We start from the raw sequence: 19,649 nt of genomic DNA on the forward strand, positions 1-19,649 counted from the left end.
GCCTGCACTCACTGTTGGGGCGTAGACCAGATTTATGCTTTGTAGACCTTCTAGTCCATCTACTGTGCTCAGGCCAAATTTTAGGGATTTTTATCTGGAACTGACTTCTGTTCTATTGTACTTACTTAAGTACGATAGAATACTAGTACCTTTTCCCCTTTGCCTTGTGCTCTTCCTTCTCTAACAGAGTTCTGTTATAATGGGATGGTTTAATGTTTTCTTTAAGGTTAAGTTAATAGCCAGAAAAAAGTTGACTCAAGCACCTGAAATGAAGATAGAATATAGCTAGATAAGGGTGATGGAGTTTAGGAAATTCAGAAACTTTAAAAAGATCAAATAAGACAGCAGGCATGAAAATAGATAATGGAACAGGCCAAAAAAGAAAACAAGACCCTAAGACAGTGACCTTAAATACATTAGTGGTCACTCACTATGTTGCATTGCTATACTACTACCCTGTTTGCCCAAAACTTTGTAGAATTTGCATTAATAGTTTTGAAAGCCAAAGGAAATTGGTACAATACCCCTACAGTTCACCACATGTTTCAATCTGTGTCCTCCACCTGCTGGAGTAGCAACAAGACTGAAGGCGCACTATTCCACATATGGTGGTCATGCCCAGCACTTGCACCATTCTGGAAAGAAGTATCACAAGTACTTCAACAAGTCTACCTTCCCAACTCCCTCTCTAGCCCTACTTAACCGTGGATTACAAACTATCCCTCCCACCTAAGACAGGTAGTAGTCCATATACTTACCTCAGAAAGGCAGCTAATCCCCAGGAGATGGAGAGAATCTACCCCTGCCATTCCTTAAAGGAGAATGCAAGTCAAAATTTAAAAAGCATACTGCCCAATAGTCCTCCAATTTTTAGTAAAAATGCCACACTTTTGGCTCACCTAATCAAATATTTACTCAGTCACACTTAATTCACATTTTCTAGAACAGGCAGCCATCTCTAAAAAGGTATTCTCCCTTCCTTTCCCTCCTTGCTTCATACTGCACGTGTTTCATTCCCCCCCCCCCTCTCCTCTGCCAGAGCCGCTTCTGATTGGCTGGTGGGCATGTGTAGCTCAGAACAGGAGACAGGATCAAGTTACACACATGCTCAGAGAATAGGAAGGACAGAGAGATTTCAGTGATGTCACTGTAGTCTTCACACTGCTGTAGGCTGCCAGCACCATATCTCAGAGAAGCAAGCAGGGATCCTGGGAATTTAGATATGCAGTAAGTACTTAAAAAGAATGCCTTTAGACTTACCTTTAATTTATATTAACCTTTCATTGTCCTTTTAAAGGTAGAACATATAAAAACAAAAATTGTTATACAGTGACTTGTGATATATAATAATAATTTTCTTTATGGAAGCAGGGCTTTTGAGTTGAAGACATTTAAAGAATACTTTCAATTTAAAAAGGGTAAAAACATTGTAAAGTGTACAGATAAGAATATCTAATATGTTTAATTTCATTTTTCCCCATCAGTTTAGTAATGTTCAGCTAATTCCATGGAAGAAGTACTTGTCAAGATGTTAAACAGCATCTCCTTAATTTGCTGTCTCTCTGCCCATGCGGTATATTAAAGAATCTAGATGATATGACAGTAAATTAGTAAATGCATTAGTTCAATTGTTAGCGCCAATTGCTATACAGCCACTGTTGTATTATCCACAAACCATTATACGCACACACATAAATACAATATTCTTTAAAAGCTGCTGTAAATCTAACTCTTGCCCCAGTATTGGAATAGGATTTGGAATAGTATTTAATAAGTACCCTACAATTAAAGCTTTAAAACAGCTTGTAACAGTATATATTTGTTTAAACATTGCCTTTTGTTTAGTGATTAAGGTGTTGCTGCTTTTTTTTTTTTTTTTATGACTAGTTCTGACCATGAGGATTGTCACTATCTGCTGCTGTATGTGCATACTAGGGATGCACCAAATACACTATTTTGGGATTTAGCCGAACCCTTAGTAAAACATTCATCCAAATATAGAATCTTAATCCTAATTTGCAAATTACGCTATGGACAGGGTAAAGAGAACCGCAAGCTGTGTGTTATATGACGAAAAGTTTTTTGTGATTTTAAAGGAACAGTTCAGTGTAAAAATGTAAAAGGGTAAAATAAGTAGAATGTGCGAAATAAAAAATATTTCTAATATAATTAGTTAGGCAAAAATGTACTCTATAAAGGCTAAAGTGGGCAGATGTCTGACATAATAGCCAAAACACTACTTCTTGCTTTCAACTCTCTTACGTCTTAGTGACAATTGAAGGGGGGGCACATGGGAAAATTGGGCTTGTTTCCCAGTTACTCTAAAAAGATTCCTGAAGCACTTCAATGTTGCAGTGGCTGCATAAAGCAATTTGATGTAGAGCTGACCAAGGTTCTGAAACACACACCACATGCCATTGCCACATCCTATAATACAGTAGTCGCTGCTGAGAGAAGAATTCATCTATTTTGTATGTAAATTCACTTATTTAAAAACCATGTTATATTTGTTTTAGCTACATTGTGAGTCTGTTTCTGGGCTTCGCAATGCAAATAGCAGCATGTACAAAAAAATGCACATATTGTACAGAAAATATTTATAGGTTAATCACATTTGAATTAAGTTGGGATCAACCTCAAAAGACAAAAGTAAATCTATTTTAACTGTAAATTTCCTTTTGCCTTTCCAATGTCCATTCTTTTTGATGTTTTGCTTGTGATCTTCTGATGTTTTGATCAAAGCCACTGGTATAAGGCTCGGAGACAAAGTTGGAAGAGACATTCATATTTTATCTAAATCGCTTTGTTTTAACTGCTTTATTGTTCAGTATTAAGTAGGCAAAACAAGCATCAAAGAGAGATATCTTTGGCGATCTAAACAAATGTTTTACAGTAGTCGTATTCTTAACAGGACCAACTGGGTATTGTGAAAAGTTAATGTTTGCTAATAATGCAAAGCTATTTAGCGCCAGCCATGTCAAGAATATTTGTATGAATAATTTGCCTACCATTGTTATTACTGCCTGAACCTATTTAGTTATTTATGCATGAATATCTTGTTATTGATATTATGTTTTGGAATAATTTATGTAGGGCTGAGAAAATGGTACAAGCATGTGATCAGAAGGTGCAGCTACTTATGTTTGCATACAATTTCTATAAAAAGTATTCACCTCCTATAAAAATGTTCATGTTTTGACATAGAATTTTAATGAAGTCAATGAATTGCAAAAGTGCTCATTGTGGAATTACAATGGATTTTTTATAATCAGAAATTATTTAGCCTTTTTCATTAAAAATTTTATGTAACAGCATTCTTTTAGTTACATAGGGTTGAAAAAAATCATCAAGTTCAATCCTTCCAGTAAACACAGCACACACTGACGTATACTTACCTATCTATACACTTACATACATAAACCATGTATACCAACATCCTAAAGGCATTTACAGAATCTGCCATTACAACCTCACAAGGAAGGGCATTCCACAACCTCACTGCCCTCACCGTGAAAAACCACCTACGCTGCTTTAAATGGAAGCTCCGTTCCTCTAATCTAAAGAGGCGGCCTCTGGTGCACTGATTATTTTTATGGGAAAAAGGAACATCCCCTATCTGCCTATAATCCCCTCTAATGTACTTGTACAGAGTAATCATGTCCCCTCGCAAGCGCCTCTTTTCCAGAGAAAACAGCCCCAACCTTGCAAGTCAAACCTTTATAGCTTAAATCTTCCATCCCCTTTAGCGGTTTAGTTGCATGACTCTGCACTCTTTCCAGCCTATTAATATCTTTCTGATTTATTAAGAGTGAGGGGAGATCTACCATTTATGTTTTGATTATGTTCTTTAAATCCCTTTGAGCTGATTTACTAACCTACTTTGCTTTAGTACAGGTATTTATAGCAACCAATCAGGTCTTTGTGTTCATTCTCAAACTTGTAGTTGACTGATAAAACAAATTTCTTTTTGATTACTAATGGTGATTGCACCTGTGTTAGTAAAGTAACCCCTTATTATTTTATCAGTCATTGGCACTGGCCTATTGCAACATGTATTGCTACTGCACTGATAATTGAAAAACAAAGTATAAAATTAATTTTATCTGAGGTTAACCTTCAAAAATAAGTTGGCCTGTTCAAAGAAGTAGTATGGGATCACTTATCCGAAAACCTGTTATCCAGAAAGTTCAAATTATGGAAAGGCCATCACCCATAGACTCCATTATAGCAAATAATTCTAATTTAAAAAAATGATTTCCTTTTTCTCTGTAATAATAAAACAGTACCTTGTACTTGATCCTAACTAAGATATAATTAATCCTTTTGGAGGCAAAACAATCCTATTGGGTTTATTCAACATTTAAATTATTTTTAGCAGATTTAAGTTATGGAGATCCAAGGTCCCGAGCATTCTGGATAACAGGTCCCATACCTGTATTAGTATGTTTTAGAATGTTCATTTCTCAGCAATGTTTTGCTTCGTTTTAATTTTTTATTATTTGTTTTTTATTTGCCTTCCTCTTCTGTTTCTTACCATCTTGCAGTTTTTAATGCTAACTGCTCATTAGGGGTCTCTGCCACCAAAAGTTAGTATTTAAGTCTCCTATTATAACTACAGCCTGGTTGCTTGTATAACTTGGATTTTACCCCCTTAAAAATATTAAAATGAAGACAAATTGTCTGCATCATACTAAAAATTAAGTTAAAGATGAAGTGCCCCTTAATCTACATATCTATTTTTTTGATAAAGCAACCCCTATATTATATAATGACAGTGCTATAAAACCTTTAAATACAGTGTATCACAGAGAGCAGTATATTGCATATTAGATACTGAAACAGCCTGATACATCTACATAACATATTTTAGAAAAAGGTTATAACTCTATACTCTTCTTAGGCACAGAAAAAAAAAAAATATATATATATGTTATATAAAATATGTTATAATATCCTTTCTTTAAGAAAATAAGTTGTTTAGCCTCCCAAGTCAGCCGATAAAGATATTGTCTGTTATTTAATAATTCTGTTTCATCTATGGCTTGCAATTTTCCGGATTTCTTTATAACAATGCTTGTAGAAATTGAAAAAAATACAGTGTCAATATTTCCAAAGTCAAGCACCACAGTAAATTGTGAGGACATTTTGACACACAGAGACACAGCCTCTCAGTTTTATTTCTTCAGAGCTAAGGGAAAAAAAGAAATAAAATGGAACTGAAAATAATGTGCAATCTTTCAGTTTGCCTTACAAGTTGTTTGGCAGAACAGCAGTTTTTCTTTTTTTCCCAGGCTAGTGTCTAAAGGCAAACATTTAAATTATTAACTCTTTCCCAACTCCTCCTGGCATGTCTGGCTTTTAATTGGAAACCTCCATTTTGCAAAGGGATACTTTTTAGAAAGATTCAAGAGTCTAGATCAAAACAATTGGCCTAGAAAAAATAAAATCCCTATGTAGTCTGATTTCCCGATTAACCTCCAGGTACAGTGGTAGAATTCCTGCCACTAACTGCAAACAATTTAAATCACTTTATTTAACATTGGTACATTTTGCATTGCTCTAGCTTTTACCTTTTATGATTCAGTTTCCAAATGTTGCTGAATTATTACTCCCAGAATTCTACAAAATATTGTCAAGGGCTAAAGCATGTTGGAATTTGAAGTCTGGCAATATCAAGTGACCTGTGGTCACAAAACAGGGTTTTGTGGCAAATAATCAAATTGAATGCCTAGATTCAGATACTTAACTAATTTGATTTTTGACCACTTCCAGCTACAATTAAACCACTGCCTTACAAGTATGCAGTATGCTTGGAACCTGGGGTTTTCCAGTTAAGGGATCTTTCCATAATTTAGAGCTCCATACCTTAAGGGGCTGATTTACTAATCCACGAATTCGAATCCGAATGGGAAAAATTCGGATTGGAAACGAACATTTTGAGACTTTTTCGTATTTTTTGCGTTTTTTTCGTCGCCGTTACGACTTTATCATAAATTGTCGCGACTTTTTCGTAGCCGTTACGACTTGCGTGAAAAGTTGCGACTTTTTCGTAGCCATTACGGTTTGCTCTTATATTGTCGCGACTTTTTCGTATTGAGCGCTCGTAAACGGCGGGCAAAACTTTCAGACTTTGCATGATTTTGGAAGCCTCCCATAGGACTCAATGGCACTCTGCAGCTCCAACCTGGCCCAAGAAAAGTCACGATACTGAAGCTTGAATGAATCCGAAACTTTCGTACTCTGCGCGAAGGCTACGAAAAAGTCTCGACAATTCGCGCAAGTCGTAACGCTACGAAAAAGTTTCGACAATTTGCGCAAGTCGTAACGCTACGAAAAAGTCGCGACAATTTGCGAAAAAATCGCAAAATACCGATCATTACAAAAAAAACGCGTTTGGACGCCTTCGGACCGTTTGTGGATTAGTAAATCAGCCCCTAAGTGTACTAAGAAATAATTTAAGTGTTAAACTCAATAAGATTGATTAATTACATCTTAGGATCAAGTACAAGGTACTGCTTTATTATTGCAGAGAAAAGTTATTTGATTGCAATGGAGTATGTGGGATATGGCCTTCCCATAATGTGGAGCTTTCTGGATAACCATTTTTCATATGACAGATCCCATACCTGTACCATTCAGCCAATAGGATCAGGTTTGTTCACATCACACTAACCTCTTTGCACTTATGTATAGCAAAGAGTCTTTACCTTGTTGCTATTTAATTCCTGCAGTCTGTTTTGTGAAGCATTTTTTTTCACTGTGAAAAGGGAATGATATGGTTCCAACCTTAACAGCATGTTGACCAACCTATATTTAAGCAATACTCCATATTTTTACAATTTCTGATCTATTAGTGATATTTACCTATTGCTAGTTTCTCTTTGCCGTTCCGTATTTTATTTTCTTTTGTATTTTCATTAAAACTAAATTTCTTTATTTTTTACAGCTGCTTCGAGAAGTGATAGAGCGCAAGACCAGCTCTCTAGATCCCAATGATCAAGTGGCAATGGGCAGGTAAGAGTAAGACAGGCTGTCTGATGAACTGTCGCCAGCATTACTGTTTGTTTGTTTTTTTTCACACCGCAGGGTTAAAAAAAGCATAAAAGCTCAGAGAGCAAGCACAATTAGATGAGCCATGATTACTAAATGTAACAATCTCAATCGCATCAATCATGGCCTGCCATATTAACAGATGATGTCAGAACTGTTATTTATCAAACAAAAACCATCCAGCCCCTAGTATTGCAGTATGCAGTGCCTTTAACCTTTGCAATTTATTTGCTTCCTTATTTGCATTGTCTTGCTGAAAGATGGACGTTTTCAGCTTTTTAGAAATTTGAGTAAATTTGGGTATTTGAGTCAGTGGAGATATTACTTTAATGCAACAGAATGTAGATTTTAACCACGCATTCCATTAAAAGTAAAAAGGTACCTAAATGTAGATTTTAAGAATTTTCAGATCCGTCTGAAGTAGTATAAACCAAACTTTATGGACGTGTGTTACCCTATCATGGTGATAAGTACACTAAATAGTGATTCAACACATTTTATCTGACTTTATTTGAGTAACAAATGCATTACATTTGTTTAGTGAGAATATACTGTATGTTTGTCATTTTTCTCTGTAAAATAGATTAGAGCAATTAAGATTATATTAAGATTGTAGTAATTGGATTTTGCTAGATGGGTGTAGATTTCATTGTTTTGATCTTGTAACATGAAGTTTTGTTTGTTTCTCCTGACTGCCTTTTGGTTTGTGTGCATATTGCTTTTCTATCTCTGTGAAATAACAGTTAAGGCCATATAAAATCTAAGAAAGTGATCAATAGCGGAAAAATCCTTGCATATCTGTTAAGATCACATTGTTTCATCCTCCTTGTGCATTATAGTGTGCTAAATATCTGTTAGGGCTGGTTCATATGAGGAGCCTTTGACATTTCTTGCCATTGTAAAGGGCAGTAGTTATACCCTATATTGATTTACCATATCTCATCATTGAGAACATTAATTAAGGGGACAGCATCATCACAGTTCAATTTTCCTATATTCCCTTGATTAGCTTTAAACACATTTGAAAGTAGTGAGTAATTTTAAATTTCTTTGTATACACGCACATTCTCAACCATGGCAATTTATTAGAGATATTAGGACATTTCTGTGTGCAATGAAATATCAGTTTCCTAAACTCTAAGAAGGGATTTTTAGTTCAGTATATTGTAATATGTTACATTGACTGGCTTTGGGATTTATCATTGATATCACCAGTCCACCAGCCTAGCCCTCAAGTAAACAAGTTTTTAGAAGGTGAAAGTGGGGTTCTGAGGTGTCAGGAGTTATTTGTTACTGTGTATAATGTGAGTTATACCCACTGTCACTAATTGGGTGTGTTGTCTGCCAGTGGTCAGCAACACATATCATAGCTTCTGTCACTACTAATGATGATCATAAATGAAAATCACCTCTCCAGCAAAATACACTTGCACAAACATTTTTACCAAGAGGGTCATTTGTCACCATGCACCGTGAGTGTGGATTGACTGATCCCATGCCTGTCACCGCACACATTTCAGGGAGTAGAAGGCAGTGAGATTGTTTTTTCTTTGCTGGCATATATACTCCATTGGAAACTGACCTGTGTGCTATTGGCCTTATTGTGGTTATAAGGCAGTATGGGCAATTTGGGCCATTTTCCAAGCATAAAATGCAGGTCAGTTTCTCCACCAGCCTGTAATGTTTTAAAAAAAGCAGAACAGCAGTGAAACATGGAGCTCCTATTACTTGAGGCAGCTAAATCCTTCAGGCGATTGTCAATGAGAGCTGTTATCTTGTCTGGAGGCCAAGACCAACAGAAAAGGCTTTGTTTACATCAGCATATGTGTGGGTGTGTATGGGTGGGTATGGGAGCACAGATGCATTTTGAAAACATGTTTCTACATAAAAGTATCCCTTTGAATATTAAAACAATACAGTATGTTCGGCGCATGCCCCTTTCATTGAATAAGGGGTTATAATAACCTTTTAAATGAAGGCTAATGCCTTTGTAAAAGAGTAATACAGGTGTCTAACCTGTTATCCAGAATGCTCAGGACCTGGGGTTTTCCGGATAAGGGATCTTTCCGTAATTTGGATCTCCATAACTTAAGTCTGCTAAAAATCATTCAAACATTGAATAAACCCAATAGGTTTGTTTTGCCTCCAATAAGGAATAATTATATCTTAGTTACGATCAAGTACAAGGTACTGTTTTATTATTACAGGTAAAAAGGAAATCATTTTTAAAAATTAGAATTATTTGCTTATAATGGAGTCTATGGGAGATGGCCTTTCTGTAATTCGGAACTTTCTGGATAATGGGTTTCCAGATAAGGGATCCCATACCTGTATAGGAAAGAATCTTTTGAAATTGCCTGATAATGCAGAAGTTGCTTTACTCATGCATATGGCATTATGCTACTAGCAAATGAAAGGATTTCTCTAGACCTTTTAAACCTGTAAAGCTATTAGAGAAATAAAACAATTTTTTAAAAAGAAACATTCTGGATTCTGCTGAACCCCCGAACCCACCCTGATGGATTTGGGCGAATACCGTACCGAACCCTAATTAGCATATGCTAATTAGGACCAGGAAGGGTTAAAAATCTGCACGTGCTGCAAATCCCCCCCAGAACATTTACCCTTCTGAATGCTAATTAGCATATGCTAATTTATGCTAATTCGGATTCAGCCAGGACCATGGATTTGGCCGAAACTGAACCCTGCCCAAAAAGGCCGTATCCTGGCCAAATACCGAACCAAATCCTGGATTCGGTGCATCCCTAAAGCTATTATTCAGAATGTTTTGAACTTTCTGGGTTTTCCATATGAGATTTTTCTATAATTTGGATCACCTTAATTCTGCTAAAAATCATTTAATCATTAAATAAACCTAATAGGTTTGGACCCAATAGAAGTCCATGCAGCTTAGTCACTGTCAAGTACAAGCTACAATTTTATTATTACAGAGAAGTTTATTGAGGCTATGGGAGATGGCAATGCAATTGGAGCTTTGTGGATAAGTGGTTTGCACATAAGCGATCCCATACCCATTTTTGACCTGCATTTTTGTACTCTTAGGCAGTGGTTAGCAATTCAAAAACTCCGGAGCAAGATCAAGAAAAAAGTGGACACCAAGGCAAGCAAAGGGCGAAAAATTAGGTAAGTTCATAATCATTAGCATCCCTAAAATGGAATTTTAGAGGCAGATTTAATAAAAACCTATTTTATCTTTTATTTCTATTTTATTTTATTTTTTTTAATTCGAATAAATTCATTTCCACAAATGTCTGACATTTATTAAAAAATCCGAACTGAAAAAAACTTGTGCGGAAAAAGTCACAAACAATAAGACACACGATAACTGCAACTTTTTTTTTAAGGGGAACATCTGCCATTAATTTCTACATGATCTTGACAGGTTTTAGATGGAGTATTTTCAGATTCAGAATTGTCACAGTTTTGATACATAGTAAATCTCAGAAAAGTCGCAACTTTTTTTTTAGTGAATTTTAGTGCTAAAAAAATCCAGATTGAAAAAAAATCTGACCTTTAGTAAATGGGCCCCTAAGTTTTAGAAATGGAAACTTTTAATCTACGCCCTCAATGATGGCGTAGATTCGGCAGAGGTTTAATGGTCTCCAAGTTAGAGGTGCAGTTGTGGGTAGAGTTCCAATTGAAAAAAAGTTGCACTTTTGGGTTGTCCCTATGAACACACCTACACTTTTAAATAATTTATATGTTTAAGTTATTGCCAGAGCACCCTCTTAGATTACAGAATTCTCATGGTGAATGATCAGGAAGGGCAGTCCTGATACTGTTCGATTTCAGTGCATATTCTGATATGATCTTTTAGGAGAGAACTTTATATGTTATGTGCGCTGGCAACAGGTACAGGAAAAATGTAGCCGGACTCTCTACTGTTAATGTAAGTGTTCTTAATATGTCTTGCAGGTAAAGCATCATATAAACTTAACCATGCAGTTCACTACCTTTTTCAATGTTAGTTCAACCAGTAGGGTTTGTGCAGGACTTAATGTTTGTCTGTTATGTTAATTATAAAATATCTAAAGTTTTTTGTGATTTCTTGCATTGATCAGGACAAAATCTGAAAAGAAAAGTAAAGTCAGATTCTGTTTCTTGTCCATACAAGCAAGGTAAAAAAATCAGCAGTCCCCTCAGATGCTCTCTGAATAATAAATTACTTTTTTGTCTTATAGCCTAAAAGGCTGCAGCTGGGGGAAGAGAGGAAATCTTAATGGACAGCTGATTTGTGTTGCGTTTGCTCATAGGGACAGGAAGTAGAATATGACTTTACTTTCATTTTCAGATTTGTTCCTGTGCAAAAAATTTTAAAAAATATATTCTTTCATAAGGAAAACAGTAGGTTAAAAGTTTGTTTAGCACCTATGAACTTTCGTTGAAAAACTGGTGTATGGCCCCTTTTACACTTATAGCTACACACTCAGATACATGTAAGGTAACATAAGACCTTCTTATTTCAGATCACAGTAGGTTGCAGAGGAGAACACATCAGTTGCCTTTAAAATGCTTGTTCCACATAACTTGGATTCAGCTTAATCCTAAGTATTCAGTTAAACAATATCCAACCTCTTCAGAGGAAAAAATACCCCTGAACAATGTAGGTCTCTATAGAAAAACATTGCATAAAATAGCCAATATGTAAAACACTGCTTCATCTAGATCTAATAAAAATGGATAATCCTAAATTTTAAAAAATGCCATTATAAGTGCTAAGGTCCACCCCCTGGCTCACATGATTCACTCAGCATGCAAAAAATACTGTACTATATCCAAACAATAAAAACAATTATGACTTTTGTGCATCCCTAGGAAATTCATTCCTAGCACAGACATTAAAAGCTGTCCTCTACTCCAGGTCCATGGCCCTTTTTTATTATCCCTACAGAGCCATCTCTTCTCATTCATTGTAAAGCATTTTATGTTTAGCCATTAAACCTATGAAAATATTAACCTCTTGTATAATTACACAATTTTTCATTTTAATACAGGACTTACATTCTTAGCTGTTACTGTTGCACTCATTGCTCTTTTTGTCGAGTTCTTAATTTGAACTTAGCCAATGTAATTTTTTTCCAATATGAGGGCTTTTTTTTTTTGTTCTTATACAGTATTTTTCCAGTTTTGCAATAAACAGCAGAATAAGCCCTTGATAATCCTTTGGTTGCAAAGGCATCAGAGAGAAAGTCATGCAAGTCAGTCTGGGTCAGTTGTGGCATAGTAATTTTTAAGATTGATGTTCTAGGATAATTTATTAAAAGAGGAAAGAGCTGCTTTGTTGGCCTGAAAAGCCTGTAATTATTGGCTATCAATATTCTTTTCTGTCAGCATCACACATAATTGGATGTATTCATGATTCAGTCAAAAGCGGCTGACAACATCACACGACTGAGTCACACTCTCATAAAGCTTTTGAAATAATGCAACCCATCTCTGTGTGTGCGACATGGACTATTCTCATTCCGTCTGAGATCAAGGCCTGACCATGGCAATCTTATTACCCAGCTTTAGATAACAATTGAGCAGACTGGCCCAGATCAGCAGCAGCAGAGAGGTGAACAAAATGTTCAATTACAATCTGAGAGTAACAATCTTCTGCTGTTAGAAGTTTTAAGGGTGGTATTCTGCCTTACTTCTAAAAATGCATACAGAAGACAGTGTCAGATTTTCATTCTTTGCCATATATTTTGTATTTGGGATTACATTGTAGCCCTTTGCTTCTGTGCTGAATTGCCAAATATAATCACTTGTGGGTTACCTGCAAAGGTTTATGATACAAGTCAATAGGATAACTAAAGGAATTGCCTGCTAATCCTTAAAATACTACAAGACCTCTTGAGATAGCTAAATGGCAAATATTTGCACGTTAAAATGAAGAATCCATATAAGTATATTATGTGTGTCGTGTTATACCTTTTTCTCTGCTGCTGAGGAGATTTTCCTTTAGCTGTTCTTGTAAGCAGTATGTTCTAAGCTTCAGTAAAAGAAGCCAAAAATCAGAGTGATAAATATTTCATTTTTGCTCTTTATTTTGAAATTTGCAAGTAAATAATACAAACTTATTTTGACACTGAAATACAGCAATATTTAGGAACTGAAGCAGTTACATTTTGTGCTTTTTTTGTAGTGTGTGGTGTGTAGGCAGTGTGTGTGTAGGCAGCCATCCCAGTGAGCTGAGCTTTCAGAAATAGCCAGTGCTACACATTAGAACTGCTTTCAGAATAACTATTGTTTCTCCTACTCAGGAGGAGTCATGAACTGGACTTGGAGTTTTATATTATTGAGTGCTATTCTCATATCTACCACTTTTAGCAATACAGTTGTCAAGGAGCTGCTATCTTGCTACCTTCCCATTGTTCTGGTGATCGGTTGCTGGAGGGGGAAGAGAGGATGGTGGTATCAGTCCTTGTAGATCTTGTAGTGCAGAAGTAAGGGCTCTGGCACACGGGGAGATTAGTCGCCCCACGACAAATCTCCCTGTTCGTGGGCGACTAATCTCCCCGAAATGACATCCCACCGGTGAAAATGTAAATCGCCGGTGGGATGGCATACACGGCGGCGCGATTTCAGTGAAATCGCGGAAGTTTCCTCTCAAGGCAAGAAAAAGGGCTTAACTGCCAACGATGTGTCCCATACATCGTCAGCAGATGAAGGATTCTCTCTGCAGCGGCAGCATGTGCCGCCGCTGCAGAGAGTTTCTAGTGATGACAGCCCCCTGGGCAACGATCCAGGGGGGCTGTCATGTGGGTCCTGCGACGCGATCGTCGCAGGACCATCCTAGAAGCAGTAGACGCGATCGCATCACGTCTGCCGCTTCCTGCTTCCCCCCCAACACCGCCGCCCACTGAGATCCTGCAGCCTGGAGGACAGAGCCAAGCGATCGGTGCTTCAGGACAGGTAAGGTGTTTTTTGTTTTTTGTTTTTGCACTTACACACACACTTACATACATTTATACACGCTTACATACATTTACACACACTTACAGCACACAATTTAGCAGTTTTTTGGGGGTTTTTTTGTTTTAGTTTTTTTCATTTTTTACACTTATATACTCTTATACACTCATATACACACTTACACACTGTCACACAACTTTTACACATGAGTTGTGTATACAGTACACAAACACTTTGTTTTTTTTGTTTTGTTTGTTTTTTTTTCCATTTTACCACTTTGTTTTTACAAACCGGATTCCAAAAAAGTTGGGACACTAAGGACTCTGGCACACGGGGAGATTAGTCGCCCGCGACAAAACTCCCTGTTTGCGGGCAACTAATCTCCCCGAGTTGCCTTCACCTGCCATCCCACCGGCGAAAATGTAAGTCGCCGGTGGGATGGCACACGCGGCAGCGCGATTTCGCGCAAATCGCAGACTTGCCTTTGTACGCAAGAAATTGTGTGAGATAAAAGCGGCAAATTGCAACATTTTTAGGCGATTTTGTGAAATGTCATAAAAACCAATAACTTTAGGAAAGCTTTGCAGATTGGTACTTGGGTGTAGAAAGGACTCTTTACCCTTGTTGGATTTGTCAGAATGTGTACTTTCCAAAAATATATGGTCTCTGTATGGTCTCTGTATAGTTGGGGAAAGTTTCGGCACATAATACACTGACGGGGGCTCTGTATAGTTAGGGGTTGTTACGGCACATAATACGCTGACAGGGGGCTCTGTATGCAAAAGCTGAGTTGGCAGGCGAAAAATCCTTATGCGCTATTTTCATTTTGGGTTCAGTACATACCGCAGACTTGGGTATCTCTATGCATATTGGCCATCAAACTGTTCAGTAGGCCTTAGGTGTTCCTATTTGGGGTGATTTGCCTTTATCTGATCTTTATCAAGAAATTGTGAGAGATAAATGCGGAAAATTGCAACATTTTTATGCGATTTTCTGAAATGTCATAAAAATCTGCAAACTTAGGAAAGCTTTACAGCTTGGTACTTTGGAGTAAAAAGAAATGTTTACCCATTATAGATTCGGGGGAATGTGTAATTTCCAAAAATATATGGCTTTCTGGGGTGAGTGTACTTTTTTGTAGCATTATCCCACATAAAGGATGTAAATGTGTTGATTTTGCAGGAGCTGAAATGATAGATCATATGGGGGTATGTTCCCATTGGGGCCCCTACATGCCAAATGTTAAGGTAAACCTATACATATTGGGCATCAAACTGTTCAGTGGACCCCTGGTGTTCAAATTCAGGGTGTTTTATCTTGGTACCTAACACTATGTGGGAGATAAGATGCTGCAAAGTGGAAGCTTTGAGAGGATTTTTGGAAATGTCATCAAAATTGCTAACTTTAGAAAAGCTGTGCGGCTTGGTACTTTGGAGCAGAAAGACATGGATACCCATTTTAGATTCGGGGGAATGTGTACTTTCCAAAAATATATGACTTTCTGGGGTGAGCGTACTTTTTACTAGCTTTATCCCACATATAATGATGTAAATGTGTTGATTTTGCTGGAACTGAAATAACAGAAATGATAGATCATATGGGGGTATGTTCACATTGGGGCCCCTACATGCCACATGCTTAGGTAAACCTATACATATTGGGCGTTAAACTGCCCAGTGGACCCCTGGCATTCATATTTAGGGTGTTTTATTTGGTTACTTTATGACCTGTAGGAGATAAGATACTATAGACTGGAAGCTTTGAAGCGATTTTTTTAAAATTTCACAAATTTTGATAAAAACCAATAACTTTAGGAAAGCATTGCGACTTGATAGTTTGGAGAAGACAGACAGTTGTGCCTATTCTGGATTCCCCAGAATCTCTTCTTTCCAAAAATGTACAATTTTCTGGGATAAACCTTCTGTTAGTGGAATTTTTGTCCTTGAAATCTAAAGTATGCAGTTTTCTGAAGCAGTGCTGGGAGTTTTTGACATATACAAGTGAGAAATCCACATAAAATTATATATATTTGGTATTGGCACGCTCAGGAGACATGTGACTTTCCAAATCAGTTGTATATTCGTGCATAAAATAATTTTTGTTTCTGGTATGTGTGTTTATATTATGGAAAATTGGATTTTTTTTTTCATTTTTAGACATTTAGAAGCCTATATCTTGTTACAGAATTGGAATTACACAAAAATTCTACCATATTTTGAAAGCTTAGGTTGTTCTGAAAAAAACGATATATTGTTTTCCTTGGTAAACTAAAAGTCCCCCCGAGGAAAGGCCCCTAAAGTGAAACAGTGCAAAATGTTCAAAAACTGTCTGGCAATACAAGTTCCACTTTGACCAAAACAGCTGGCAGTAAAAGGGTTAAAGGAGACATGGTTTTCCTTTTTACAAAATATTTAATTGACTGCATTTTGGTTGCAATGTAAACACCACAGGAATGTGCCAGTCCATTGTCAGCCTTATGAATGCTCAAACCAAAGTCTAACTGGATAATAAGTGCTTTGAAAATTTTTCCTAGATCTTCCTCCAGTTTGCGTTCTTTCAAGAAAAAAAGTCCTAAACTGAACAACCGCATGATTAAGATATTCAAACTCAAATAGCGTATATATATATATTGCTTTATATCTCTGAAGTAATTTTAAAGTAATAGTGTTGACAATTTATTTCAGCTTGTATTTACCATGTCTGATTTCCTGTGGGTCAAAAGTTTACAAACACCAAGTTGACCTAATAAGGCCGATAACGCACAAGGAAAATAGTTGCCTCATAATTATTCTCCTCTATCGGTTGCGACTCGATTGCTTTGCTACTGGCAAGAATGTAAATTGCTGGTAGGAAAACATGCTACGCTCTCGACAGAAATTTTCAAGTCTTTTGCACAAAATGCCCATGCCCCCGTCCTGAGCCCAGCCTTTTACCCCAACCAGTTAATTTGTGCAGGCCCTTTAGAGTCACACTGTACAGATGATAATGTGATTCTCCTGGAGGCTGATGTGTTTTTTTCAGCCTAATATGACTAGCATATCTGACTTTATGTAGCTTGAGTAGTTTAGCTGGTCATAGTGTCTGACCCTAAGGTAATACTGAGCTGGGCTGGGGTAATTTGTGCCACAATAGGCATAGAGTGATGCCTTTTAACTGTCTCTGTATTATTCATATTGTCTGTTGTAGCTTATTGCAGACCTGGGATTTAAGAAAGCCCTTCTGAGCAGTATTTCTAAGCAGTCAAAATTAAAAGCTACTGGGCTGAATTTACAACCTGTTATTGGTTAGGACATGAACATGTATTGAATGAATTAGAGAAATTGAGAAACCTGTTATTTAAAATAAACCTTAGTGGCAAGTGCAAAGGCAACTATTTTAGACCTTGTTTTAATTATGGTTGATTTTAATTATCTGAAAATTGACAAGAGTAATAAGTGTACTGGCTCTGGTATTACTGTTACTTAAAGGGAATTATAGTCCTAACAAGATTTATTGCCCCTTGGGGAGTCTATATGCTGGACATGCATAATGCATTTCAAGGAACACTTAGATTTGGAGTAGACTTTACCATATAAGCATAATGCTTATGCTTAATGTATAACCACATAGCAGCTATTAGAAAAAAATATTGATCATCTCAGTCAAAAAATTAGGCAAGCATAAATAAGAAAAAAAACAAAGAACAATAAAAATAGATAATCTCTGTTTTGTGGAATTTAGATGCATGGCTGTATTTTTCTAGTGTGAAGTGTAGAATCTAAATGGTGTAGAACTTTCCACATAAAATGTTCGTGAAATTATTTGTTCTAACAAAATAGATAATATGGCTTTTACCATGAATAAACATATCAAACCTTGCACAATCCTTTGTCAATTTTCTTTTTTGGTGCAGCCAAGGAACCTAAAGCCTGTTTGATTTTGGTTGTAGAAAAACTTTTACAAGGATATAAGAGACATTTCAGGTCACAACTTTATTAGTTGTTATTATCTCCTAGCATGGTTTCATGTATAACATATCCTGTCAGACTATTCTACTTTTAAAAGGAGGTAAGTAGAAACCTAAACTCTGGATGTGCACTGGATATGGTTGCTAAAGTTTTTGGTACAATACCACAAAAATGGTTACTGATGCATAGAATGTTTTTTAGTTGGGAAAGTAGTGGAGTACTAAAAGGTCTGTTGGTCCATTGCTCTTAATATATACTTAAATAGCATAAAAGTTTGTAAATAATGTATCAATTGATGATTTTAAACCATCAGTGCAGGATATTTCCATATCATACAGGGACTAGGCAGCAAATTAGGGTCAATGTTGCTAAATGTAAGCTACTGAAACAAAATGAAAGTTAGTTATACACTAAATGGAATTGTATGTTGAGGTAATTGTATACTATAGGCTGATAAAGCTAAATAAGTACTTTCTTGTATTCAGTCGGCCCTTGACATGAGGGCCAAAAGGATCATTTTGCCTCTTTATTGATCCTTGGTAAGACTTCATCTGAAGTATTCAATGAAATATTAGGTTTGAGGTAGATGTTCATTATGAGGAAGTTAAAACAATGGATATTGCAGAAAACATGTTTATAATTGAGAATTTGAATATTGCTGAAAGATTCAACATTAAAGAGGAGCTTCACCCAAAAACAACTTTTTGTGTTATAAAGGAAAATGTAATTTTGAGCAACTTTCCTTTATATATTAGTTTCATTGGATTTAAAGATACAAATAAAGTACCTGTTATCCAGAATGCTCTGGGTAAGGGCTCCTAATAATTTGGATGACAATATCTTACATCTACTAAAAGTTAGGACAACAGTATATTATATTTTAATTACTTTAAAACATTATTTTTTGGGGGTTACTGTTACATCTGTGAATCACATTTTATGATTCTAATATAGAGCTCATGCACAAGTTACATAGTTACATAGTTACATAGGGTTGAAAAAAGACCATTGTCCATCAAGTTCAACCCATCCAAGTAAACCCAGCACACAACCTATACTAACCAATCTATACACTCACATACATAAACTATATATATACAACCAGTAATACTAACTGTAGATATTAGTATCACAATAGCCTTGGATATTCTGCTTGTTCAAAAACTCATCCAGGCACCTCTTAAAGTCATTGGCATTAAATTCAGTGGGGAGTTTCTAACATGCAGATTTGTTTCTAAATTCCTCAGACCGGAAGTAGACTGTAAAAGGATTCACTTAAAGGAGAAGGAAAGGCTAAGTCACTTGGGGGTGCCAAAATGTTAGGCACCCCCAAGTGACTTTAATCGCTTACCTTGTACCCCGGGCTGGTGCCCCTGTATGGAGAGAACAGCACCAGCCTGGGGTAGCTGCAGCGCTTCCTCCTTCCTGTTCGCTTGCGCGCGCATGCGCAGTAAAGGGAAAAGCCTAACTTTAACAGAGAAGTCGGCTTTTCACTCTACTGCGCATGCGACGGTCCTTTAGTCCCAGCAAAACGAAGCAGGAAGGAGGAAGCGCTCCGCTACAGGTACCCCGGGCTGGTGCTGTTTTCTCCTAACAGGGGCACCAGCCCGGGTTACAAGGTAAATGATTAAAGTCACTTGGGGGTGCCTAACATTTTGGCACCCCCAAGTGACTTAGCCTTTCCTTGTCCTTTAAAGGATATGTAAAGCCTACATTTGCCTACAATGTATA

General features: G+C 36.7%; 1 protein-coding gene across 1 annotated transcript in view; it reads left to right on the forward strand.

Moving 5' to 3' along the window:
- The window catches only part of aatf (apoptosis antagonizing transcription factor), an 89,671-nt gene that overhangs the window by 39,618 nt on the left and 30,404 nt on the right, over positions 1–19,649 (forward strand). Inside the window, exons 9-10 of the mRNA NM_001016308.2 lie at positions 6,947–7,014; positions 10,114–10,194. Of these exons, the coding sequence (NP_001016308.1) occupies positions 6,947–7,014; positions 10,114–10,194 (149 nt within the window). The remainder of the gene's footprint in view (positions 1–6,946; positions 7,015–10,113; positions 10,195–19,649) is intronic.

Source organism: Xenopus tropicalis, chromosome 2 (assembly GCF_000004195.4).
Source record: "Xenopus tropicalis strain Nigerian chromosome 2, UCB_Xtro_10.0, whole genome shotgun sequence".
NCBI classification, from domain to species: Eukaryota; Metazoa; Chordata; class Amphibia; order Anura; family Pipidae; genus Xenopus; species Xenopus tropicalis.